The sequence below is a fragment of the Emydura macquarii genome, unplaced genomic scaffold (genome assembly GCF_026122565.2).
Source record: "Emydura macquarii macquarii isolate MOO-44397 ecotype Brisbane River unplaced genomic scaffold, CSIRO-AGI_Emac_v2 contig_374, whole genome shotgun sequence".
Classification (NCBI taxonomy): Eukaryota; Metazoa; Chordata; order Testudines; family Chelidae; genus Emydura; species Emydura macquarii.
This window is the reverse complement of record NW_027130511.1, coordinates 6,383,927-6,410,794: the sequence shown is the minus strand read 5'-3', so window position 1 is coordinate 6,410,794 and position 26,868 is coordinate 6,383,927. Positions and strand designations below refer to the sequence as shown.

Genomic DNA, 26,868 nt, shown 5'->3' with positions numbered 1-26,868 from the left:
GCAGTTTTCCAATCTCTCTTTCTCCCTGACTGTAAAATAAATTATGAATTGGAGGTGAGAGAGGCTGTATCACATCCATTGGGATCTGGTTACAAGTCTTGCTCCTGAGTGACAGCTCAATCCTGGTGTACAGTGGCATTCAAACCATTTCTCTTCTGCCTTACTTGAAGTACACCACAAAGCACTCTCAGACTGATAGCAAAAGCAACAGGCAGAATTTCCAGTCAATGGCTGAGAGAAAGCCACCCCGGAAAGGAAAACTGTCAAGTAACTGGAATGGTTTTGGCTTGAGCGTTAACAGAAGGGGTGGGAAGATCTGATTGCCAGTGACTGGTGGTTTCAGAAATTAGAGAGAGGGAAGAAGCAGGTCACCAGAATCAGTAAATGACTAGCGTGAGAGAACAAATAGCCCTCCATAAACTTGGGCTGCCGGCTTACTGCAGAGTTTGCTTCAAAAGATGCCAAGACATTGGGTGTCCAGGCACCTCCAACTTCTCAGGTGAGAACATCCATACACCAGTGACAGCTTCCAAGTGAGTATAATGCAGTGGAGGGATGCACATAGAGTTGGGTCTGGGGAAGAAAGTATGTGAAACATTTTTAAGGGGACCCTGGGATTCAGTGAAGAAAGAAAAAGGTTCTCTCTGTAGTGTGTTGTGGGATGTTGATTCACAGAATCAAGCAGATGAGTTTCATTCCAGACCAGAGTGAGGAGATGTCTGAGGGCAGCCTGTCTGTGGAATCCCAGTTGCTTGCTGACCACTCCAACAGCCCAGCAGAGGAGAAGACGAGAGCAGATAGCCCCGAGACAGACCTAGAGATTGAAGGTGAGCATTTGCTGGCCACACTTCCAACTAAATGCTTTCCTTCACAGTCAGTACAGCACCTATTAACAAGAGATTAATACAAGAGGTGGATCCCCTGAGCAAGGGATCCAGGATAGCACCCTAGTAAGAATCTCCCAGCATCCTTTCTATTTTCTAGCAGTGTGGATAGAAAAAGAGTGGACTTCTCAGCAAGGGCTCTGTTTCTAGACCAAGCTGGTGGAGCCCCTCTTATCTTTAGTATCATTCTCTAGCTAGTGGATTTAGTCCTCTGGCTAGTTAATGTCTGCTCACTTTTTTATATATGGCAAAGGTGTCTAGGATCGGCCCTTTGTTAATGTACTATACATTGAAAGAAAGAAAATTAAAAACCAGAAGAATGTAAGTAAAAGGAGACGTTTGAGAATGGCCTCAAATATAACTGGCAAAAGTATCTTAACCAGAGTGGAATTTGTGCTGAGGTTAAACCATTGCATGAATGTTGTAATATGCGGAATACAACCTCTAATACTGGATTTGATGAAGAAAGTCCAAATGACAGGTTTTTATGGAAATGAAGCCATCAGCTGTCCTGGTCTGTTCTACTGCAGCTGTGTCAGTAACTTCCAGTGGCCACAATAATGAAAATGCAGAGTTTCCTTCTGTCATTTGTAAGTGTGGCAGGGCGGAGGGTGGTAAACCTCTCTGTTGCCCCTAACCGAGGGGGGTATGCTGATGCAGTGCAGGCCAGCAGAGACAGGAATTATAAGGGGGGTAGAGAGCAGCTGGCTGCACTGATTAGGCTGAGCCAGAGCCCTGACTAAGAGTCAAAGGGGGAACAGCTGGTGACCTGGCCAGGTAGGGTATATAGGCCAGTGCAGGGTGGGGGATGATTATGAATCAGTCTGCTTACTGACTAGTAGGGGTGAGCAACCTTAAGCCTCCAAATGCCTAGTGTGCCTGTGGCAGAAACTGGCAATGGACTGTGTGCATAGTAAATAAATGAGTATGGGTGACTGCAAATGAGAAGGCTGGGAGTCCTTTGTATCTGGGGAAGCAGAAACAGGGGGCCTGGTGATGTAAACTGTTACAGTAAGCCAAAGTGCTGTGGGCTGACCAGCATTCTCTGGTACCATCAGCCATGGGCTTCATTTAAGATAAATAAAATAAGGCTTCCTTGCCTGATGTCAGAAGTGCACATTTAGATCAGGAATGATTGTCACATTCCAGGTTGCTGAAGTTAGATATGAGAAACAAAAGCATGTTTCTGATAGTCAAATGTAGAAGGAGGGGATACAGGATAAGTTTTCTTAGAAAGCTGGTGTCCTTAAGAACGAGGTCTTATTCTCATCCTGTGGAATTCCATTTGCCCTCAGCTTAGCTGAACAAGGCAAAATTAGACATAGGCTAGCCATGAAAAGCTCAGCCCATGAAGCTAGCATAGCCTGTTGACTGAAAGGTTGAATTTGACTCATGAGCACAAAAAGCATAGGTGGCTGCTTGGCTCCCTGCAAGCTTGGCAACTCTTGGGCTGCCCCAGTTTCCCCCATCATCACAGCTGAGGGGGAGAGAACTTCCCACATGATCCTAATCTCTCCTTCCATCAAACTGCAAGGCCAGCGCTGAGCAAAAGGGAGAAATACATAGAGATTCTTACTAGATTGACTCTTCTGGGGGGTTGCTAGGCTCATGTCTTCCAGCCCTTCCTCATCAGTGACCTCTGGACCCCAGCAAAGAATCAACCAGTTCCCTCTGCAGGTGAAGAAATAGCCACAAGGAGGAGGGAAGAGAGACGAGACACTGAGTACACTGCTCACAAGCCCTCTTTGTTTCTGTAGATACCGAAAGGTCCTTTGCAAGCGTGAAGGGTGCGGAGCTATATCTGGAGGCTTGTAAGCTGGTGGGGGTGGTGCCTGTCTCTTACTTCCTTCGGAACATGGAAGAGCCTTACATGAATCTGAACCATCATGGACTAGGACCCAAGGGTGCCAAAGCCATTGCCATCGCGCTGGTGGTGAGTACCTGATCAAGGATGCAGCTAATGGTGTCAACTCAAAGGCAACAGGCTTACTGCGCCCTTCTCAGTTTTGGAGGCTATTATTGAGTGAGTGTGGGGCGGGGTGGGTAAATCTATATTATCCTTGTCGGTGCCCTGAAACACCCCACCATTTCTAACCCTCAATACATAACATAAGAACGGCCATACGAGGTCAGACCAATGGTCCATCTAGCCCACTGTCTTCTGACAGTGGCCAATGCCAGGTGCTTCAGAGGGAATGAACAGAACAGGCAATCTGTCATCCACTCCCAGCTTCAAGTAAACAGAGGTGTGAGACACTCAGAGCGTGGTGTTGCATCTCTGACCATCATTGCTAATAGCCTTTGATGGGCCTATCCTCCATGAACTTATCTAGTTTGTTTTTGAACCCTGTTATAGTTTTGGCCTTCACAACATCCTCTGGCAGCAAGTTCCACAGGTTGACTGTGCATTATGCAAAGTACTTCCTTTTGTTTGTTTTAAACCTGATGCCTATTCATTTCATTTGGTGACCCTTGGTTCTTGTGTTATGTGAAGGAGAAAATAACATTTCCTTATTCACTCCACACCAGTCAAGATTTTATAGACCTCTATCATATTCCCTCTTAGCCATCTACCATTTATTCCTATCATTTGTTTCCTATCTTTTAACCAGTTACTGATCCAGGAGAGGACCTTCCCTCTTATCCCATGACTGCTTACTTTGCTTATGAGCCTTTGGTGAGGAACCTTGTCAAAGGCCTTCTGAAAGGCTAAGTACACTATATCCATTGGAACACCCTTGTCCACATGTTTATTGACCCCCTCAAAGAATTCTAATAGATCAGTGAGGCATGATTTCCCTTTACAAAAGCCATGTTGACTCTTCCCCAACAAATCATGTTCATCTATGTGTCTGATAATTCTGTTCTTTACTATAGATTCAACCAATTTGCCTGGCACTGCAGTTAGGCTTACTGGCTTGTAATTGCCAGGATCACCTCTGGAGCCTTTTTTTTAAAATTGGAGTCACATTAGCTATCCTCCAGTCATCTGGTACAGAAGCTGATTTAAAGGATGGGTTACATACCACAGTTAGTAGTTCTGCAATTTTATATTTGAGTTCCTTCAGAACTCTTGGGTGAATACCGTTTGGTCCTGGTGACTTATTACAGTTTAATTTATCAATTTAATTTATCAAAGCTGTTGCAGCCACTAACCTTCCAAACAAAATAAGGAACTTCCCTGCTGACTTTCCAGCACTCCTACCAGCCCAGGTAGTAAGAGAGAAAGATTGGTACCCCAACCCTGGCTCACTGCTAACCACTGGGCAGGCAGGCCCAGAGAGCCTAAGATTGAGACTGGGAATTGAATCTGGTTCTCTCATAATAGCAGTGCAGAGCATTAGCCACTTGGAAGCTACACCATTTAACCAAGTCTCTTTCATGTCCCAATCCCCTGAGCCCCAGCTCTGTCCTTTTTCACAATTCCTGTAGTGCCTTATGTTGAAAGTATATAGGGACAGGGTAAATTACACCAAGGACATTGCCCATTTTACTAACTTTCCAGCAATTCTCTGTCTCTCTCTGTCTTGTGTCTGTTTTAGTCCAACACAACCATCACGCATCTGGAGCTGGAAGATAACTGGATCCTGGCTGAAGGCGTCACATGTCTAGTGCAGATGCTGCGAGAGAACTGCTACATTCAAGAGCTGGTATCCAATCTTCCTCCTTGTTCTAACACACTGGAACATGGCAACATAGGATGTGACATACAAGCTCCCATCATTAGTCATCTCATCCAGTATCCTGCCTTACTGGGTCAGACCATTGATCTTTCAGGTCTAGTATTCCCACCTTGTGTTATACCAAATCATACCATTGTTTTATATAAAAAATGCAGTGTATCTGTCTCAGATTTTCTGCACAAAATATGTGAGGAAATTTTGAATTTTCTGAGGAGTTTCAAGAAAATCAGTTAATTAGTTTCCAAGTTCTAATTGTCTCCTCACAAAAAAAATTCACATCATAATTTTTTGTGCCCCTCTAGCTTAAAAAGTACAAACTACAGAAAAACAAAAATGTGCACATAGTGAGAGCATGATGGGCTCCCTGGGGCTATGGAATTATTTAGTTAATTTACAGAAACATAAAATGATTTCCTCCTTGATCATAAACAAATCCTTCTATAGTATGGTTAGCCAATGGAGAAAATTTCTGTGTCAGAGACTTTCATGCTCCAACATGGTACGTGGAAGCTCTTCTGAACAGATTGTGAGAGGAATACAACATTACTTTTTATATATGCCCTCAATAATGTTTTCTGTATCCAAAACTGAGGGCATAGGGAAAGGATTTTGTAAGGCCTTAGACTTCGTGTTGCGTCAAAAATGATCTTTGACAAAGTAACTGTTGATTCATTGAAAATCAAGACCTCAGTGAAGTTGACGACTCTGGAGTTTTGCTCCTGTTACTAAGGAGCTGGGAATGCGTATGCAAATATCAGTAAAGAAGGAAACCTCTGGTTTTAATTACTGTCCAGGAATGACCCTGCCTGACTAGTGCCTCTGTCCTGCTGGTCTAGTATTCTCTTGGCCTTTCCTGCACATTCAGTCACAAGCAACACTAAAAGCTGTTCCATTTTGGCAGAGTTTCCTTTCACATGCTTAATTCTTCTCTTTCAGAATATCTCCAATAACCACCTAGACACAGAAGGAGCAGAAGCCATCTCCAGGATGTTCCTGGATAATATTTCTAGTCTCCGGGCTGTTCAGCTTTCAGGTAGGTCTATGCATTTTAGGAAGATGGTGGGAGGGAGGGAAGTATGATATGATAGCATTTTACATTTCTATAGCTCTTCTCAGGCCAGGTTCTACTTTCAGTTATGTACTCTGGTGTAAATCCAGAGTAACTGCATTGAAGTCAAGATTTATACCAAGATACGGATCTGGCCCTGTATACATACAGCACCTCTGAAATACAGTTGCCTCTGAGCAATTTAGGTGTGGCCCTCAGTTAGGCAATGTCTGAGTGCTCTGTGGGTCCTAAGACAACACTAGTAAGAAGGTCAAAAGAAGTGGGGGAGGGTGGGAAGATAACCTCTGGCAGCTCTATTTGTTCTGCATCAGTATGGGATGCCATTCCAGCCAGCCCAGGAGGCTCTCCCAGACACAGTGCAATGTCACAAAGGAGACCTTTGGGCTCTGTTTACATAAGCTTCTCCTCTGCAGGAAACAACTTTAGGGAGGAAACTGCACAGTACTTCGTGGAGGCACTAGTGGTGAGTAACTTGCCAGGCAGAGATGAGGTGGAGGGGAGACTGGGCCCAGCAGGGAGCGAGTTTCTGCACAGGACCATTCACAGTCCTATGTGTATTAAGGACTATCCCCATTTTAAAGCCCTTACTTACTTGATTTGATTCCCACCTAGTAGTGCCCACATGATTTCCTGACATAATTCTGATGCGTGCTTGTCACTCGCTTTAGAAAAGAGACAGGCTAGGAGGACATGGAGAAGTGTGTATAGGTTTAATGTTTTCTCAGGACAGCTGTTGGGGTCTGGCTAGGAGATGAACCATCTAGAGTGTGTAACGGGAGTACAGAAAGGGATTTTGGGATGCAAAGCTTTCAAGAAACTAAGTTGTCCGATTCAAATCATTATGAAAGTCACAAGTGAAAAGAAGCTTAGTACCTTTCTCAGTTTAGTCTCTAGCACAAAAATCATTACATACTTTGGCATCACTGGCCGGGTTTCTGCTCTAGTGGGGGCCAGGATCTGAATTTGTAACATGAAGTGCAATAGGTCAGGAATGAGATGCATTGGTAGGGGTGGACTATGGGGACACTACTGGAATAGCAGGGTGTGCTGAAGAACAAGACTGAGGTCTATGAGCAGAGGTGTGAAAGTGAAGTTTGCACAGCATTTGTCAATACTGTGCCTAGCTGCAGAAAGTCTCTTTGGCGCCTCTGTTTCATGAGGAAAAAAGTACAATGTTAAAAGGCTGGCACACCTGCTTTGTTCTGGAAATCATAATCCCCTATCTCCATGCTGACAAACTGCTGTGCACTAGAGTAGCTGAGAACCTATGTTTCATTCTTTTCTGGGGTCTTGGGATGGCAGCTGGTTGCAGCTGGATGGAAGATCTGATTCTCTCTGCACCATTTCTCTCCATAGGGCAATTACCGAGTGAAAGAGCTGGACCTCAGCCACAATGAGTTTTCTGAGAAGGGAGGAGAGCATCTGGGACAGATGTTAGGTAACTGCACTCATTACTTCCACAGAGCCAGCTGCAGTCAATGCAGGCATCCTTTCCCTAAGAGACCTATGGGGACTAGTCCTCATGCAGAAGTGAATCCACCATTTTTCTCACACTTTTCTACAGCAAGAAGGTTGTGGGGCCTGATGGCTACTGTAAAGGACTCTGAGCCAGGGCTTTAACCCTCCTGGCTGGGCCACTGAATCACCCCTAACTCCATGTCACTTTGGTGACTCTTTCAACTTCCTTGGGGTTGAGACTTCTCAATCTACCAAAACCCAGATCTCAGGTGCTAAAAGTGTCATAGGGAAAGACCTTTACAAATCTGTCTCTCTCCCCCTCCCCCATTTCTTGCCTGCTTATCACAGTGGCCTCTTGGCAGCAAATATATGCTTGTTAACGACACAGTGCTCCCTCAAACAATACCTTCCTTTAGTTCAAATAACACTTTCATTTTCCTGATTCTGATTCTGTGTTTCCACCATCATGGATTTACTGTTAGGATCAGCCCAAGTCTTTAGAAGTCAGATACATTCAATCCTGTGATGAGTGACAAGGGAGTGTGTTTGTGCCTCAGTTAATCCAGTGGGAAAACAGGGTCTAAAGATAAACACAGACCCTTACAAAGCAGGTAGAGGCTGTGTCTGAGCCCAGCTCTCCTGTAAGAATACATTTCCTTCCTTCCAGCTCAACTGAGGCACAAAATGAAGAGATCTTTTGCAAAACCCTTTTTTAATAAATATTTTTTTAATTGGACAATCCTCGCAGCTGCTGGGATCCAAACTGCTGTCCATAGAGAATCATAATAAAATTTGATAGGAATGTGTTGGCAGCTAGACTGTCGCCCGAATCAGAGGTCATTTCCCAACACCGTAGCAGGCCTCCTCTCTCTCTAATGAATTCACACACACCGTAACCCTACCCTGAGTAAAACTGCCTCCATGTGCCATGCTTTGCAGCTGGACTGGCACAGGCACACATACAGCTGTATATATCTGGCACCAAGGGTTGAATTTTTATTTGCTTGCTAATCAGCTGTAGGCCAAATGAGTCTTGCTTTTTTGAGTGTGTTAGGGTGAGATTCTCCCTCCACCTGTTACAGAAAGAGAGCGTCCGCTGGTATTAACCATCTCCTTTCCCTCATCCCTCCAGTGTAATATGCTCTTTGCATAAGCCAGAGAAACTGTGTTCTTCTGCCTCCCTGAGCTGGAAATTACACCTCCAGCTTGAAGTGGAAACATACCCTGAATCACCAATATATTCTCTGCCCTTCAGGGTCTCTGGGGAGCAAGGAGAGTTTGGCTAAAGTTAAAACAGAGGCGGGTTTCACCTGCTGCAAGTCAGTTCATGTTGTTGATGGATCTGCAACAACCCTTTGTCTTGGTCTCTTAACCATTGTTTGGTGGAGGAGCTCTGGAACTTGAGCTGCTCTTCAGTGGCATCTCTGCTTTTCTCATCAGGTAGATAGTCCTCACACTGTTGCTTGGGGTGCCCAGCTCCAAGAAACATCTGGAGCATGGGGTATTTCAAGCTCTCCCATTGTACAGTGCACCCTTGGGGCTGATAGGCCCAGCTACAAAGTCAGAGAGCTCCCCTACATACTGTCACAGTTCAGGGCAATTACACCTGTATTTCCCCTCAGTGGTCCAACAAGGGCACCCACTCCCAGGCTTCTAGCTCTCCTGCTGTTGCCTTTCTTGTATCTCACTCCGTTCTGACCGAGGTACTTCCAGGCAGAGCCAGACTGCCCAAGACACCTGCTTGTTTTCTCTTCCGAGATGGTTAATGATGTGACTGCCCACAACTATAAGTTACCCACACAGTTCTTTCTAAGCAAACCTATTTGATTCTTAAGGTCAAAGCATTACAGAGACAACATATTAAAAACAATAAAAGAACCTACACACATGAGAATAATTTTATCAGAGATCACCCCAACCCTTACACTGGCTCTGGCTGGAGCCAGACCTTCAATCCCCACCAGGGGTTTCCTTGTGGTTTCAAATTCATCACAGCTTCAGCTCAGAGCAAGCACACTCATAACATGCTTTTGATACAGTCTCTCACAGTATTCTTATCAGCAAGTTAAAGAAGTATGGGTTGGATGAATGGACTATAAAATGGATAGAGAACTGGCTAGAGCATAGGGCTCAACGAGTACTGATCAATGGCACCTTGTCTAGCTGGCAGCCGGTCACAAGCAGAGTGCCCCAGGAGTCGGTCCTGGGGTCGGTGTTGTTCAACATCTTCATTAATGACCTGGAGGATGGGGTAGATTGCACCCTCAGCAAGTTTGCAGATGACACTAAGCTGGGGGGAGTGGTAGATACCCTGGAAGGTAGGGATAGGATACAGAAGGTCCTAAACAAACTGGAGGATTGAGCCACAATAAATCTGATGAGGTTCAACAAGGACAAGTGCAGAGTCCCACACTTAGGACAGAAGAATCCCATGCACAACTACAGACTGGGGACCAACGAGCTAGGCGGCAGTTCTGCAGAAAAGGACCTGGGGGTAACAGTGGATAAGAAGCTGGATATGAGTCAGCAGGGTGCCCTGGTTGTCAAGAAGGCTAATAGCATATTGGGCTGCATTAGTAGGAGCATTGCCAGCAGGTCGCGGGAAGTGATTATTCCCCTCTATTCGGCATTGGTGTGGCCATATTTGGAGTATTGTGTCCAGTTTTGGGTCCCCCACTACAAAAAGGATGTGGAGAAGTTGGAGAGAGTCCAGCGGAGGGCAACAAAAATGATTAGGGGGCTGGAGCACAAGACTTATGGGGAGAGGCTGAAGGAACTAGGCTTGTTTAGTCTGCAGAAGAGAAGAATGAGGGGGATTTGATAGCAGCCTTTAACTACCTGAAAGGGGGTTCCAGGGAGGATGGAGTTAGGCTGTTCTCAGTGGTGGCAGATGACAGAACAAGGAGCAGTGGTCTCAAGTTGCAGTGGGGGAGGTCTAGGTTGGACATTAGGAAAAGGTTTTTCACTAGGAGGGTGGTGAAGCACTGGAATGGGTTGCCTAGAGAGGTGGTGGAATCTCCATCTTTAGAGGTTTTTAAGCTGCGTCTTGACAAAACCCTGGCTGGGATGATATAGCTGAGGTTAGTCCTGCTTTGAGCAGGGGGTTGGACTAGATGACCTCCTGAGGTCCCTTCCAACTCTATGATTCTATGTGTAGTCCACCCTTTATACAGTTCAAGGGTCTTTGATCTGGGATTTCCAGGAACAAGTAATTAATAGACAATGGATTTTCCTTCCCAGACCTGGAATCAAAAGGGTGCATTTTAAGCAGGTCATTTGCATTCCCCTTAACCCCAGATACTTCCTAGGAAATCCACTTTACATATATTATTCGAAAAACCCTTTGAAGTTCCTAATACCTTCCAGAGATGGCATTAGTCTGTCTCCTAGAGAAGTTACAGACAATTCCCCACTGACACATGCACAACTGCATATTTCATACAATGGACTACAAAGGTATTGAACCTAATTTAATAAGTCTTTAATTTAAATCAATAAAGTTCATTCATGACATTGCAGGAAATTGTCAGTCTGTCTCACACCCTCTACAGGAGGAGTACTTGGTGCTCAGGCAACTATCAGATTTCCACGTGAGGAACGGACAGTGAACCCTGGCATCACTATCATGCGTCAGCAATGGGGGTGTTATTAGTGAGATAGCAGCAGTAGTATCCAGTGTGGAATCAATACTGAGGGTAGCAGCAGCAGGTTGTTTCTCTAATATAGGCTGTGTATTCCTTTAAGATAACAGAATCATAGAAGATTAGGGTTTGATCAGGAGGTCATCTAGTTCAACCCCCTGCTCAAAGCAGGACTAACCCCAACTAAATTATCCCAGCCAGAGCTTTGTCAAGCTGGGCCTTAATAACCTCTAAGGATGGAGATTCCACCACCTCCTTAGGTAACCTATCCCAGTGCTTCACCACCCTCCTAGTGAAAAAGTTTTTCCTAATATCCAACCTAGACCTCCCCCATTGCAACTTGTGACCATTGCTCCTTGTTCTGTCATCTGCCACCAACTGTGAACAGCCTAGCTCCATCCTCCCTGGAACCCCCTTTCAGTTAATTGAAGGGTTCTATCAAAGATTCTGAATAGTGTCTGTGGCTTGTTTCTGCAGTCTAGTATCTTGGGAGGTGGGGAAATGGAGAGTCTTTTGTATGAATGTATTTGCACGTATTGTGCGTGTACCTGTGTGCAGCTCTGTATGTAGTAAATGCAGGGAGGGGGGGTGTGAGGGAGAGTGGTAGAGAAGCTGAGCGGGTCTGTCTGGAAGCATGCATACCTTGTGTATCTATTGATATTATTTATCTCTATGTGTCGTGTTGTAAGGTGTATGGCTGTGATTGCCTCACGTCTCTCCACTCCTTCAAGAACGTGAATCTCTTGTGCCTTTTAAAATGCATTTCTGTTCAGTCTCCCGCTTCTTCAGCTAACACTTCTCTTCCTCAGCCAACAATGAAGTACTGGAGTTTCTCAACCTGAGCTGGAACCACCTGCGGATGAAGGGGGCTGTGGCACTGGGCGCTGGTCTCAGAGTAAGCCCCCTCCTGAATAGTGATATGCCTGACGCTGATTGTTAGCTGCACTTGGGAGGTTGGCATGTCCTGGCTGAAACACTGGTCTGACCTTGCTCTGCTAATGGTTCTTTTATATCATGCAAGCTCATCACTAGCCAGTCAATTCCTGTGTTCACCAATAACCCACACCCCTCTAATTTTGCAAAGGGGTCAACTTTAGGCACCACTCAAAACCAAGCAACAGAGAAACAACAGATACTCCCATCCATACCCTCCTCTGACAATAATTTGTATTATAAAGGGGTCCTTCCCCATGACACACACTCCCGGTGATCCCTCATCTAGGCTTCTCATCTGTCAAGCTTTAGTTCACTTTAGATTAATCTGCTTCAGATATCCTTCTTCTTTGGGCAGAGATATAGATTCCCCTCCCTAACCACATGCTTAAGCATCAACCATCCCTGAGCCAAAGTCAGTCTGATGATGATGTAGTGGCTAACATAATTCATGGACGAGTGTTCAGGCACAGCACCTCCCTCACCAATGAGCTGCTTCATGAGTACTGCTTTGTCTTTTCAAGATCACCTATTTTCAGACTAGTGTGTAAAGGACTATGCTCTCTAGAGTAAAGGGCATCACTGAGAAAAAGCCCTTAGTGGGGAGTCTCAGCTGGTAATGATAGTGCAGTGCTGAGAGGAAGCTCACGTCACTGAGATCTGGGCTGGATTTGGTAGCTCACACAAATGTAGACCTAGATGGCACTGATAGTCAGTGCCGGAAGGAAGTTCACACTAGTGGGCTCTGGGTTGGCACTGGTTAGCTCACACAGGTGCAGTCCCAGCTGGGGAGAATTTTGCATCATGGTGCTCAGGGCTGGCACTGGTAGGTCACATCTGTGAGGAAGCTCACACTGTTGGAGGTCCAGCTGGCATTTGCTAGGTACTACTGTGAGGCTGCTGGCATGGGTGGAATCCTATCTGGCAAAGACAACTGTGAATAAGCAGGAAGAGCTCTTAAGTCCCTAGTTGTTTCAGCATCTTAGTCATGAGAGGAGGCTTCATAGGAGGAATAGATTGATGCATCAGCTGGATTTGCAATGGCTATGATGCCAGTGATGATCTCTCTTCTCTCTCTGGAGGTCAATGGAACACTGAAGATACTTGATCTCTCCTGGAATGGCTTTGGGAATGATGGGGCTCTGGCCCTTGGGGAAGCTCTCAAACTCAACAACACTCTGATCCAGCTGGACATCAGCAGCAACCATATCAACAATGAAGGGGCTGGGAAGCTGTCCAGGGGGTTAGAGGTCAATGGAAACCTAAAAATCCTAAAGGTAAAAACAAAGCCTTAACTGGGCTAGCAGTAAGGGAGGGGAGCGGAAAACCCTGAGCCAGGGGGCGAGGAAAACTCTGAGCTGAGCTGCCTAAGCTGAAACAGGGAGAGCAATTTGTTCTGTGCTGAGCAAAAGGCAGGCAGAGGATGAGGAGAAGGAGGTGAACAGAATGTATTCCTGTAATTGGCTTTGCAGAGTTTAATGGGAAGGTGACGAGATGGACAGATAATGAAGACAAACCTATTGAAAGTGAACAGTTGGTCCATGACCTTCCTAAAGTCTAGATTGAGGGAGAAAGGGATACGCCCACACTCAAGGGCAGACAGTGAAATTCTCCTCCTAATCTGTTTCCATTTGTCTTCCACCACAGCTGTCCCATAATCCCCTAACTGTAGAGGGTGCCGTAGCGCTTGTCACATCCATCAGGAAGAATCCAAAATCCAAGATGGAAGAGATCAACATCTCAGTAAGATGGTGTTAGGGTTGGTAGAGTCCCAAAATATATACATTAGAACCTTTTGAAGCTACCTGAATTCTAGAGCTAAACCCTTTCTGAACTCTTTGAGGTCTTGTAAGAGGTTGGGTCATCCCTCCTGGTCCGAAGCACGCTAACATAGTATCAAGCCACAGCTCAACCAGACTACTGTCTGGTTCCCCTGGGTTACTTCCTGTCTCCCTTCCCTGGGGTATCTTGACCTCAGGATCATCATCCATCTCCCCAGGATAAAAAGCAAGTGGTAGCTCCAACAGCTCCTCAGTGTCCCAGGCAGCTTCAGCAGCTCCTCCAGGTCTTTGGCACTGCAGCGGTTGGGCTTGGGCACCAATGACCGGGGAGAGACATCCTCCTCCTCTGGCACCTGCAGCCCAACTGAACTAGAGGGCTCACCTTTTATACTTCCCTTTCCTGTCCTGCCTTTCTGCTTCTGGTGGGGTGGGCATGGGTGTTCTGGCTCCGCCCATCAGGCGGTGGGTCGGGGGTTTTCCCTGTCCATCTCTGAGGGAGGCCACACTCACTCACTACAGGTCTGTCTTCTGAGTTACCTGTATCAAGTCTATTCTAGTGACAAAAAGTTACTATTTAACAGCTCTTTAATGGCATGAGTGGAAGTTGAGGTCTCAATCTAGTTCCTGGTAGATAGGTATCCATATCACTGTCACAGCTAGCACTAACTGGTAATCTTGATTGCTTCACCATGGAGGCTGAGCTCCCTTCTCATGCCACAGTATGACTCTCCAGAGCAGTGTAGAATATGTGTTCAGATACTATGGTGATTGCTATGTAGAAAGGGGTGTTTCAAGTTCCTGAGTAACTTTTTTATTCCAAAAATTACTAACATATTACAACCTAGAGAAACAAGAAACAGTAGGACAAATCTTAATAATTGTCTCTCTTAATGCCTTTTCAGGGATGTGATTCTCACTATTTTAGTCACATATGGTTCCTTGCCAGGTCTTAGGAGACATCACAATTAAAGAGAAGCAAAATAATCTCCATGAGTATTTTATTATTAAAGAAAGAAAAAAAATTAAAAATAAAACGGAACACAAACAAACAATAAACAATAGTTACTTCAGTTACAATCTATGCTTTTTTATCTCAAGGGTGGGTCCTCCTCTAAGGAGAAACTCTTCTTTATGTAAGCTAAGACCAAACGATACTATTCCCCAAATCAGTAATGAGTCCTAAATATATTACAGGTAACTAAAACAGTTTATAAATGGACAAAAGAATTTCATTCAAGGGTAGGTGACTCCTATCTGGTTTATCATGGATAACATAAACCAATTATAAATGGAAAAAGGTGAGTAATCTTAACTAAGTCATATGAAACAAAAAACAATATTTAAGCTCAGTTACTTAAAAGAAGCCATTCAATGAGAGGTTTTGAGACAAGCAATTCATAAATATTAAGAATCTTAAATCCAAATTAAATCCCACATCTTCTCGCTATTTATCAAGGTGAACTGATGTCTCCTCTCCAGGACTTCATAGTCTGTTTAACAGAAGAAGCAGTTTATATCTTAAATTACTTTTTCAATATCTCATTAAAATAATTACAAGAAACATTGAAATCTAGTTTTCAATAGTTTTTCAATATCTCATTAAAATAATTACAAGAAACATTGAAATCTAATCCCTTGGCAGTGCTTTGGCAAATTCATCTCACCAGTGCTGCCGTAGACACTATTGTGTCATTTTGCAGAAATAGTGCTGAACTGGAAGGTTGCTGCTGCTTGATGATGAGTTTTAGTTTCTTTCTTTTTCTCAGCTGTCTATTACAGCTACTGCTTGCTTACAGTGGTGAGATGAACAGCTGAGCCTAGATGAGGGTGCTGTGAGGAGTGCTGCTGTTGAAACTCAGAGATGAGAGCAGAGTATTATTACTTGCTTACTCAGTTTGGAGAGATTTATACTCCTCTCCCTCTGTAGTATCCCTGAAGAAGGAAGGCATACCTCATTCAAGGCTTGGCTGGGCTCAAATATCAACTGCTGTCACCTTTCATTGGCTTAACACGTTCATGGAACAGTTTTAGTAGCATCTTCAGCTGATGAATTTGCAGTCTATGAATGCATATGCAGCAGATGGTAACTGACTTTGTCCTTGTGGTGGGAACTTCTCAGACCATATTTAAAATTTAGAGTTTTATCTCTTTCCTTCTTTCAGTCTCATAAGAGTCTGAAACAGAATTTCATCTCTTATTGAATGAGCACAAACACCCCTGTTTCCTATATAAAAGGTCTTTCAATTCTTCAAATACTTCTTTTAAACTTTTTTAATTCAAATAGTCATCAAAGAAGACACTGTCTCCTCTTCTTGACTAATTAATTCCCCAATTAACATCACTATTTTATATTTAAATGGCTTCCTACATTAGTTACCAGTTACGACATCAAATGACCTTGCTATATATGTTCACAAAATATTTAATTATTCCTATAGCAATGACATCAGAAAGATATTATATGAGGCTTGCATTTAGATACAAATATTTGCAAATATACATGTAAAAATAATCGTATGCCATCTTAAGTATTCAAGGAATAAACAAAGGTTTTCACCTTTAAATGGAAACATGGAGTGAGACGTAACCAAAAGTCTTCTACACAACATTTCCCAGTCATAAGTGTTTTCCTTATCACTTGAAGAAAGATGACTTAGAATGTCTATAAGAGAAGTCATTTTAATCAGGAATGTTTTCTAGAATCCTTTGTGTGGGATTGAAACCAAGAGCTGGTTTTCCTTGCAGAGGAAAGGGGTGGAAAGGCCTATTTTTATGACTTCTTAGATTATCACTTGATAACACATCCTAAGCATCACTTCTCCTTACAGTCTGCCACTTACAGCATTTACAACTTGCAAGTAAAGACTCCTCTCAAATATTCTATACCCTGCATGAATCACAATAACTAACACTTATATCCATGTTTCAAAACATATGATAAGAGAAAATAGTATATAATACTAAAGCAAAATAGAAGGTATCAGGCTGAATTTCAGAGTCTTTGTAACTTCACTTGGGCTAATAAACATGGTGTTAGCTTCCTTGATGCTTTGAAAGCCTGTCACATTGACAGAAAGCAGAGACCTCCAGGAACTTCCTTAACTAGCTTGATGTTTTATATAATCAAATAAGCAACTAACAAGCATTTGAGAAATCATATTCTCCAAGTATCGTGTGTATGAACATAATTTTAAGTGTTTCTTAAAAATTTCAGTAAAGGCAAAGACAAGCTTGTAATAACCTAACATAATAAAAATAAATTATAATGATTTCATTAATAACTATTTTTGCATCACCCCTACAGATAACTGTAAAAGTTAATGAATGAATATTGTATTACTGCTGTCCTTGCTGTACCTAGTCTGGGGATAGCTGACTTAGGTTTGATTTTCAGAAATGCTGAGCCCCCACTACTACATTCAAAATCAATGGGATCTGCTCCTATTGCTCAGCACCTCTGAAAACCAAAGTCTTAATCTGCAAATACTACTGAGCTGGAACTTTTCACCAGCACTACATAATGAAACAGGGTTTTACCAAAAGCACTGAAAAATCTAGGTTTTAGATAAAACTCAAGCCTCCTCCCAGATTCTTCTGTCTCTGTAGGGTGGACTGTAAAGAGGCACCCCTTTGACTTTAGAGCACAGTTTTAATATTTTTTTTCATTTCTGCAGAAAGCCAAGCAATAATGAGTAGATCATATGTTGACCAAGTGGGGAAGGGGGGACTATCTCCTAGTAATCTTCTGATGACTGACTATTTGAGGAAGGGGGGAAATGTGTTTCAGCTTGATAGGCCTTGGTCTTGTGTCAAACTGAAGTAAATTTTGCATATCAGATGTGGCGATGGATGGTGAGGATAAAGAAAGAGGAACATAGGTGCAGAGGCTGAAGCACGGAAGAGCCATGGGCCTCCCAGTGGGACCCAGGGCCGTATTATCCATTAGGCACAATAGGCACAGTGCCTAGGGTCTACAAAACTTTCAGGGCCTACGAAAAATTTTGTGAACTAAAATAAAATTTATCCAAAAATTTGGTCTTAAAATGGCCCTGGTGGGACCCACTAACATGAAGCAAAGTGTGGGTAGGAGGGCCCGTACGAGGCATGGGGAGAATGGTTAATATTGACATAAGGTGGGATTCATTAATACAGGAGGTTTCTTGCTTTCATTAAACCCCCAGGCGGGCTGGACAGTATGGCTGGGATGCCTGTGCTGAGTGCAGTGTCCTCTTTCCCCTGCATTAGAATGTGCTCGTGAATAGAAGCTTCCTCAGGCTGCTGGATGTGGTGTGTCAGATGCACCCTGAATTAGATGTCATCTATGGCGGGGTTGGAGGCTTCATCTCCAAGAAGCCTGAAGAACGTCCAGACCCCATGAAGCTGCTTCAGGTGAGCAGTCCAGATTGGTTCCATAGTCTCACCACACCCACTGCACAAACTCCGGGCTACTGCAGAGAGGGATAAACTTCCTTCTCAACAGAAAATTCAGCCAGTCAGAACCCTCCAAGAGAGGCCACGCAGTCTCCTTTTGTACTGTGAAAAATGGAGTGTTCCACATTCACACATTTTATTCCATGTAGAATTACTTAGCCAATCTTTCTGGTTTTTAGGGGAAACAAATGCCTAGGCATTGGATGGCACACAGGGGTCTGAATAGGCTACAAACTCTTTTTAACCTGAGGTCTGATGGTTTGGATCTGGTTCAGGCCAGTAGTGACTAAAAGTCATTAGTCATAATAATTCTGTGTCTTTGTATGACAGTTTTCACCCAAGGATTTCAAAGCACTTTACAAAAGTGGGTCAGTATTATCTCTGTTTTACAGATGTGGAAACTGAGGCACGAGGAAGTGAAGTGATTTGCCCAATTTAACACAGCAAGTCAGTGGCAGAGTTGAGACTATAACCCAGCTCTTCTGATTCCCAGGCCTGTGCTATAATCACTTGACAGTACTGCTCCCATGTCCAACTGAAAGGTGTTTGATGAGCTATGTGAAACAAGCTGGTGGATCTCAATTCAGATCATCACAAAACCCCTGTCCCAGTTGACCATAATAGGACCCCTTGTCCTCAGTCAGAATATAGTTCTATATATATATCATTTGTAAAGCACTTGGGGAGTCTTCAAGATGAAATAAGCTATATAAATACAAGATATTATATTAATTATTAACAAATATTGTCAGAAACTGAATACAACTGCCTCTTTTAAAGGCCTGTAATTTCTATAAGTGACAGCAGGTGGCGCTATCTCCCTTGCTGGGACAGAAGAGAGTCACAATCAGATCAGGTGATCTGGATAAAACTTTTTGCCTGAACAGACTGCTACTACTAACCTGACTGCATTCCTTAGTGACTAAGCAGAATATTAGCCAATTAGCCTCTGCAGAATTGTATATGTGGCTTTGAATAGGTTTGTTGGGATCTGTAAAAGGTGCTAGGAGCCCTAACAGCCTGGGGGCACTTGGAACAGTTGCTTGCACTTAGGGTGATCAGATAGCAAGTGTGAAAAATTGGGACAGGGTGGGGAGTGATAGGTGTAAGAGAAAGCCCTTAATATCAGGATTGTCCCTATAAAATCAGGACATCGGATCATCCTAGTTGCACTGCAAGTGGAAAAGGTGGTGAGAGCCATAGAGAACTGTCACTGTGTGTACAGACCTTGGTGGCCAACAGAGACCTGGGATGAGCATGAACAGCAAAGAAGACATGAGTTTTCAATGGAATATGGTATCAAAAATAGACAAAGCTGTTTTGGTTTACATGTGCAGAAGCACCACAACTTACAATAAGAAAATGCTAGTTCCTCTCTACATGGCATCAGGAATATTGCATTCAGGTCTGGACCTCTTGGGACTAGAAAGACATTATCATACTGGAGGATGTTCATAGAAGGATAATAAAAATAATGAGGTGCCTGGAGGGGAGGGACTGATTTAGGAGGATAGATCCAAAGAACTAAATATTTATTGTTTGATGAGACAATGACCGTGGGGTGGGAACATGATAATCATATATAAATATTTGAAAAATAAAGAGCAAGGAGGCAGAAAAATTATTTAGGGCTGTTCCAATGTGGTCTAGGTAGGAAGAATGGGATGAACCTGAACAAAGGAAAATTTAGTCTGAAAATCAGGACTGGGGGGTCCATAAGGTGCTCAGATACCACAATAATGAGCACAGTATAAAAACCTACAAAGATACCAGACTGCAGAATAGTCTCCCTAGGGAAGTGATGGAGGCAGTTACTGAACACTATTTCAGTTTTATCTTTGTTTCTCTGCTTCTCCTAGAACTACTTGGATGAACACAAGTTAAGACTCTGGGATTTCTTTAAGAACATGGACAAAAATGGAAGTATGAAGATCCCTGTGGCAGAGTTCCGGAAAGCCATGATGCAGGTGTGCTTCAGAAACAGTGTCGAGTAATGTTCTCAGGGCAGGTTATTGTTATAAGGAAGCTCACATTGCTGAAGACCCCCGCTGGCACTGGTTGAGCTCTGCTGTGAGGAAGCTCACACCACTAGATTAAATCCACATATGCTGTGAGAAACACTTCCCCCGGATAAGGCTCAAAGGAAATGCCATGAGACCTAATATCTGGTGTATATAGCAAAATAATCATGGATTCATCCTGGAATAACATTAACCATGTAAAATCACAGCATTCCAATTCCCACCTATCCTGGTTCATCCAGGGTACTTAAACATGGATGATGAAAGGAGACTGATTGTGTGGAATATGTCTATTGGATCTTTATAGATGATCTCTGCTCAGTGCTATGGGAAAAAGCAGAGCCACTTTTGTCCCTGCCAACACAGCCTGAAGTTGGCCCCAACTAGGGTGATCAGTTCACCCTACTCACACCAGCTCACACCACATGTGAGCAAGAGTCACCAGTGCAACGAAAATAAGAAAATGAGAAAGAAAGCAAGTGCAGGAGATGCTTCACTCTCCTATAATCCACCATCCCTGTTTACATCCTGACAAACAATGGGTGTCCAAACAACTGCATTTTTTCTTGAATCCTAGGTAAGGTGGATTCTGCCACCTGGTGAAATTCTTCCCTCCCTTTCTACTTACTTCAGGCTACATACCTAGTTATTAAATAATGAACGCCTTCCATGCTGGAAAAAGAGTTGTTTGTGCAAAGAAGCCAGGCTCTGTGGCACCACTTGTATTTCAGCCACTGGGAGTCACAAAAGGGGAGATAATCACAAGTCTCCTTTCTCCCTTCTCCCACTAGCAATCAAGAATTCCACTGGATCGAGCCCAGGTTAGGGAACTGGTGCATAAACTGGACCGGTACCGGACAGGGATGGTGGATTACAGGTAAGTGAAGCATCTCCTGCACTTGCTTTCTCTCTCGTTTTCTTTTTTTCTTTATTTGTCTCAGTTCTGACTGACACTGAATGAACCTATGCTAGTTTGCTCTAGTAGGAGGGGACAGAGCTGGAGCACCTGGCGTTGGTCACTCAGGGATCCATCTCACTGTGACACGATTACACACTGCCTTTTCGAGTAGCCTAGAGGTGAGATTACCAGCTGTATGTGTAGCAGCCCTTGTGATCCAGGCCATGTGTTCTGTATTTTTCTGCACTATTCTCATATACCACAAAATCCCTCATGTTTCCTGAGCCTGCCGTGAAAGGGCATGAATCTCATGGCTGAATGTCATTTTCACCGCTGCTCATGTTGCTGTGTGACAGTGCTAGACTCTGCAGGTGTCATGTCAGCATCACTCTCCACTCTAAAACCCTGGAGGTGATTCCTGAAAGGTAACAAATCTCTGCTTTCAGACCCTCTATTCCATCCTGAGGGACCTCCATTTCTTTTCTTCCCTCTATGATCCTTCTTCTGAGGGGCCCCTGTTTTCCACACAAACCTGCTCTCAGACGACGGTGCCTTCCACCATTTTGAATAAATATCAGCCTATAGCAGTAACGTGGAAGTTCTGAGGGTCTGAGTGGTCGGACGTAAATTCCTCCAAGTCTGTTAGGAGCTGTAGGCCAAACCACATGTCACAGGAACGGAAATTGCCCCTAGATTTGCAGTCAGGGCTCAGAAGTGACTGATGATCACAAAGCTCTGATGATTTTGCCTGAATATCCCACCCTTCAAACACCTCTGTGGATTTTAAATATTTCATATGTTAGTCTAGATTTAAGGTCTGAAGCAGATGAGCCAGTTTTGCAAATGTTAATCTATTCCTATCCAGCTGGGTCTGTTTCAGTGCTATAGCAAGTGCCATAGCGTTACGGTCACACATCTAGCCAAGAGACGGGACAAGTCTAACTTTGATGTCCAGGTCGCTCCCACCTCAGACAGTTTTTTCATGGCCTTCTCAGTGTCTTTCAGGCATCTGGGAGGAGGGAGGAGGTTCATTAAACTGGTTTTAAATACTGATGGTCTCTTCTTTCACCTTTTAAATCAGTTATTTAAAAGAGAAGCAGCCAGTACAGAAGCCTAAAGAAGATGAACTAGAGGAACCTTAGGAGAAAAGCCAGGAGGCGGGTCAGCTGATGAAAGGTGGAAGGATAAGTGCTGGAAAGAAGCTAAAACAAAGTGACCTATGGCTCGGAGAAGTAGAGGGCTGGGGGACTTTTGACAGTCAAGGCTATTGAATCTAGAAAATAAAGCTTACATTCCCCTATATGTCTGGGACAGGTTTGTGAGGGCTGTAGTATAGTCCTGTTGACTAGAGAGAGAGAGACAATAGTCCTATGAGAGGCCAGGTACCAGTGCATCTTGTTCCACACACTGGGAGTGTTGCACTTATTTGCAGAGAGGGAGAAGGAGAAGGAAGGCAGTAATGGGAGAGTCAGTTGGAGTTATATGCTACTATTGCCTCTTTCTGGAGCAGTGTGGTCAAGGTCTAAATGAAGTCCTGTGCAGATACCATCAGACAGATCTTAGCAGCCTTGATAGAGAGACTTTGAAGGAAGGAGTAGAATTAAAAAGTAGAGCAACCACACTTAATGCTTCCAAAAGAGTTAAGAAAAATAAGAGTTTTAACAAATAGATGCAGGGGGAAAGATGTACTAGAAAGGAGTGGGATGAAATCCATGACAGACCTAGAATTGCTGAGATACTGAGTGCTTTTCAAATTCTGTCTTTAACAAGAAATGTAAAGATGTTTGACAATTACTAAGAAGTAATGGAGACTTTGTAAATATGGCTACTGATAAACAGGTAATACTTTGGAAAATATGAACATGTAAAAATTAGCAGCTCCAAATAAGATGCACTCAAGGATGTTTGGGGAATTGCTAAAAATTGACTGTACTGCTAACAAATCTTGGACAACCGAGGAAATGCTTTACTAGAGAATTGGAAAAAAGTTGTGGGGAAACAATCTACATAAAAGGAATGAAGAGTGATCCTGGCACTTACTATCTGGTAAGTCTAACTTCAGTCCCCAGCAAAATTCCCATCCAAATACTCCATTGACTCCAAGGTTGCTCAAGTGTATTTCCTTACAATAATGCAAACTTTTACAAGCAAGGAAGCCATAAATTGAGGCAACAGTCACATTCAACACAAGACCGATCTCCAAGCATTAGCTCACTATCATCTTATTTTGATTACTTTTCCAGAATTTATCTCTGTGTTCTCAATCTCTCTCTCCTCCAGTTAATTCTGTCCTTTCTCTTACCAGATACAGGTACCTTTATCTTGCAGGCATCTCTAGCAGATGCCTTTTTCTGAGCTGAATGCTCCTCTGATGCCATCGCCTCTCCCTCATACCCTAGTTTAAATACTCCCCTCAAATCTTGTTATGTGGAGGCAATGTACTGAATGCTGGAAAGATAAGATGTAAGGACACTGGATTGAAGATAGGCATTTATTTGTGTGGACACTGAGTGGGATGAATAGTGGAAGGATGATGGGGGGGAGGGGAAATTAATATGTTTAATTAAAAAAACATAAGAATGGCCATACTGGGTCAGACCAATGATCCATCTAGCCCAATATCCTGTCTTCCCAAAGCAGCCAATACCAAGTGCATCAGAGGGAATAAACAGAACAGGTCAATTATTGAGTGACACTATTGTCCACTCCCAGCTTCTGGCAGTCAGAAGCAAGGGACATCCAGAGCATGGGATTGCATCCCTGACCACTGACCCTGACCAGAATACCCATTATTGGACCTATCCTCCATGAACTTATCTAATTCTTTTTTGAACTCACTTATAGTTTTGGCTTTCACAACATCCACTGACAATGAGTTCCACAGATTGACTGCATTGTGTACTGCCTTTTGTTTGTTTTAAGCCTTAATTTCAATGGGTTACCCCTGGTGCTTGCGTGACAACAACCAGCTTGTAGCTAATGAACTGAAAGCCTCATCTCACCAGATCTCTGCTTATATTTGGTATCTCTGTCTCTCATCCTTTGTTTGTCTTTGATTTGCAGATCATATATTTTTCAGGACAGGGACAGTCTTCCTCTGTATTTGGAAAGCACTGACCATATGGTGGATGCTACTACAAACTAAATAATGAATAATAATAGAGAGAAACTTGAGGGAAATAAAAAATATGCAACCAACATGATTAGCAGCTGGAGAAAATTGATTTATGAGGAAAAATTAGAAGCTAAATAGGAAATTTGGCTAAGATATGACTAAGATTGACATGATGACAGTCTACAAGTACCTGTGGGATGTAAAAATGGAGAGAGAGGAATTATTTAGGGTGCTCCAAGGGGGTATGACTAGGAGTTGTGGGATAAAGGTAAAGAAATGCTATTTATAGTGTTAGAGGTGAGTGTTATAGGCACTATTCAGCGTGGTCAGTAGGGGGCATATAACAAGAAACTAGAGTTTGGTAAACAGGAAATAAAGACAGTCTTGCATTCACCCCAACTATGGTGTCCTGGGCCTCTATAATTTCTACAGCAACCACCATACCACCTAATAAATATTTAAAAGAGAGTTAGACGTAGTGCCTGAAACTATATCAACCCCTGAGAGCCCTTTTTTACTGTCAGTAGTTTTACAACACTTTTTCTATTTTTAAGGGAAAAAATTCTCTCCTTTGCTGTTGTGTGAAAGATCTGCACAAATGACAAGGCAAACTGACTAAGCACCCAATCCTTCAAGCAGTTACTGCCAGGCCTAGTGCATGGTAACATGAGTAGATCACTGAAATCAGGGGGCCTGAGTCTCTGTTACCCGACACTTTTATCATCATCATCATCATCATCTTCATGCCAGGAAGTCCCAGTCACAAACAAGGACCGCACTGCATTAGGTGCTGTACAAACACAGAACAAAGTGACAATCCCTGATGAAAAGAGTTTATAATCTATGTAGTCATTTACAGCAATGCAAACAGAATGCGAAGTGAGGGAGGGGAGTTGTTAGAATGATAGCATTGTGATTTAATAGTATTTTACACCCACTCTGCATTCAGTTTACACAGGTATAAATGATTACATAGATACAGGCAGCAAAGAAAAAGGTCCCATGGAACTACTCGTAGTAGTGATCACTAGGCCTGGCAGTAAGTGCCTGCAGGATCAGGCCCTGATTGACTATACAGAGAATCAGTGAAACTGATTGTACCCTCAGTGCAATCAAATGCACAAAATAAACAATCTGAAATCACAGAGAAAGTACTTTTTTTACTCTAATTAAAACTGTTTCAGACAGAAGGTGTGGTTTTTATTTCTATTTTTAAAATGGATGTTTCTTCTTAAAAGGAAACTATATGGTGATTAGCAGGAAACATTTCCTAAGGATGAGAGTTCAGATTATGGTGCAGTCTCCTTACCAAGAGAAGGCCCAGGTCCATCTCTTGGGCTGTTTAGAACTAGGTCTGAATGAAGCTCTAGAGCAGAAAGTCTTCAGGGAAGAATCCTGCTCTGACCCCAGTAGGATTGACTAGATGGGACATGATAAATCATTTCCATCTCTAACTTCTCTGAGCAAAGATGATCCTCAGGACTATGATGGGGTGCAATATTTGTGGGCAGATGGAACTATAGGAATTGGGAAAGGGATTTATCACAATCTCTGCTAATTTTTTGCATTTGTGGCCCATCTGGGGGATGGAGTCTTTAGAACAGTTTTACCAGTTTTCACTTTCTTCTGGATGTCTCTGCGTTAAATTAAATTTTCAGCTTCACATTACAAGTTTATCTAAAGCATAAAAACTTGCCCAGAAAATTGTCTGGGTGTAAAGTGTGTCTTAGTATGAACAGGTTGACATCACCGCCCATGCTCTGATACTATCAACCTGCTCATCCAGAGTGTCTTTCACTTACTTTCACTCACTACCTGCTGCAGAGACCATCCATAATAGAGCTGTTCGAATAATTGATTTGTCAGTTTGGTGAGCAAACCAGGAAAAAAATAATTTTGTGTTGACCCAAATCCAAGATAGAGACCATCAGTGCCCAGAGCCTCCTGCCTGAGGTCAGAAAAGAGAATGGACCCAGGCAATAGGGAGCAGCAAGTTACCCTGATTAACCATAGAGTTCTGCTTTCTGAGGGAACAGGTGGAGGGCCTACAACCACAGTAACCTTCAGTTTATTTCCCATTTTCTCTGTCCCTCCCTTCTTCACTATCTGTTGCTACATAGAGGCCTGGTGGACACACAGAAGCAGATGATAATAGACCAGCGGTGGCAGCTGAGGAGGGAAGAGTCACGGCAGAAGAAGGAGAAGCACGTGAGTGAGCAAGTGCTGCGGACATTCAAGAGTGCTCTGAAAATGGTCAGACCACACGGTTCTCTGATAAGGTCCTCTGGCCAGAAGCCACTGGCACTGCCTGAGTCTGACCCTGCCCACTTCTCAACCACTTCTCTCAACTCATGGTGCCAACCAGCCACCACTAGGGCATCCACATGCAGACAGAACTCTGCTGAGCCAGCATTCAATGAGCAGAAGGGCCCCTCCAACCATTGGCTGTCCCAGAGTGAACCACATTCAGACTCATGGGACATGCCAGCCTCTGACTTGGAAGTGAAATACTACTCCCAGCCCAATCTCAGCATCTCAGAAGCCCAAACCCACTCCCAGTACAGCACAGCAACCTCTGATCTGGAAACGTACTCCAAGGCCCAGTCTAGTGATATGGCCACTTCCTACAGGATGATGGCGCTAGGGATCAGAAGTTTTGCTCACAAGTCCCACTACCTGGCCAGGAACTGCCATGCTGTCCCATCACCACAGAAGCATGGGCACAGTGCTAAATCACCCAAATGACTAGATGACTGAGGTGATGGGAACTGACCAGCTCAAGAAGGGGTCAGGGAAGGTCTGATGAGGGACTCAGAGAGTGATAGTACATGGGGATGTATGTGGCTTATTTCCCGGTAACAAACCCATCCCCTTACGTCTATCCCCTTTTCACTGAAGTGGGTCTGTGCTATAGATATGCCCTTTCTGGCCAAATGCAGGCCACTAAAATTCAC

The 26,868-nt window shown here is 43.6% G+C and overlaps 1 protein-coding gene across 1 annotated transcript; it reads left to right on the top strand.

The window, feature by feature from the left end:
- The first annotated feature begins 661 nt into the window (after positions 1-661).
- LRRC74A (leucine rich repeat containing 74A) lies at positions 662-26,659 on the top strand. The gene is made up of 13 exons (XM_067532220.1): positions 662-827; positions 2,642-2,817; positions 4,427-4,534; positions 5,504-5,600; positions 6,050-6,099; positions 6,993-7,074; positions 11,545-11,630; positions 12,751-12,945; positions 13,316-13,411; positions 17,695-17,838; positions 19,740-19,847; positions 20,693-20,778; positions 26,035-26,659. Exons 1-13 carry the CDS (start codon positions 662-664, stop codon positions 26,657-26,659), a joined length of 2,019 nt encoding a protein of 672 aa, XP_067388321.1.
- Positions 26,660-26,868: the final 209 nt, after the last annotated feature.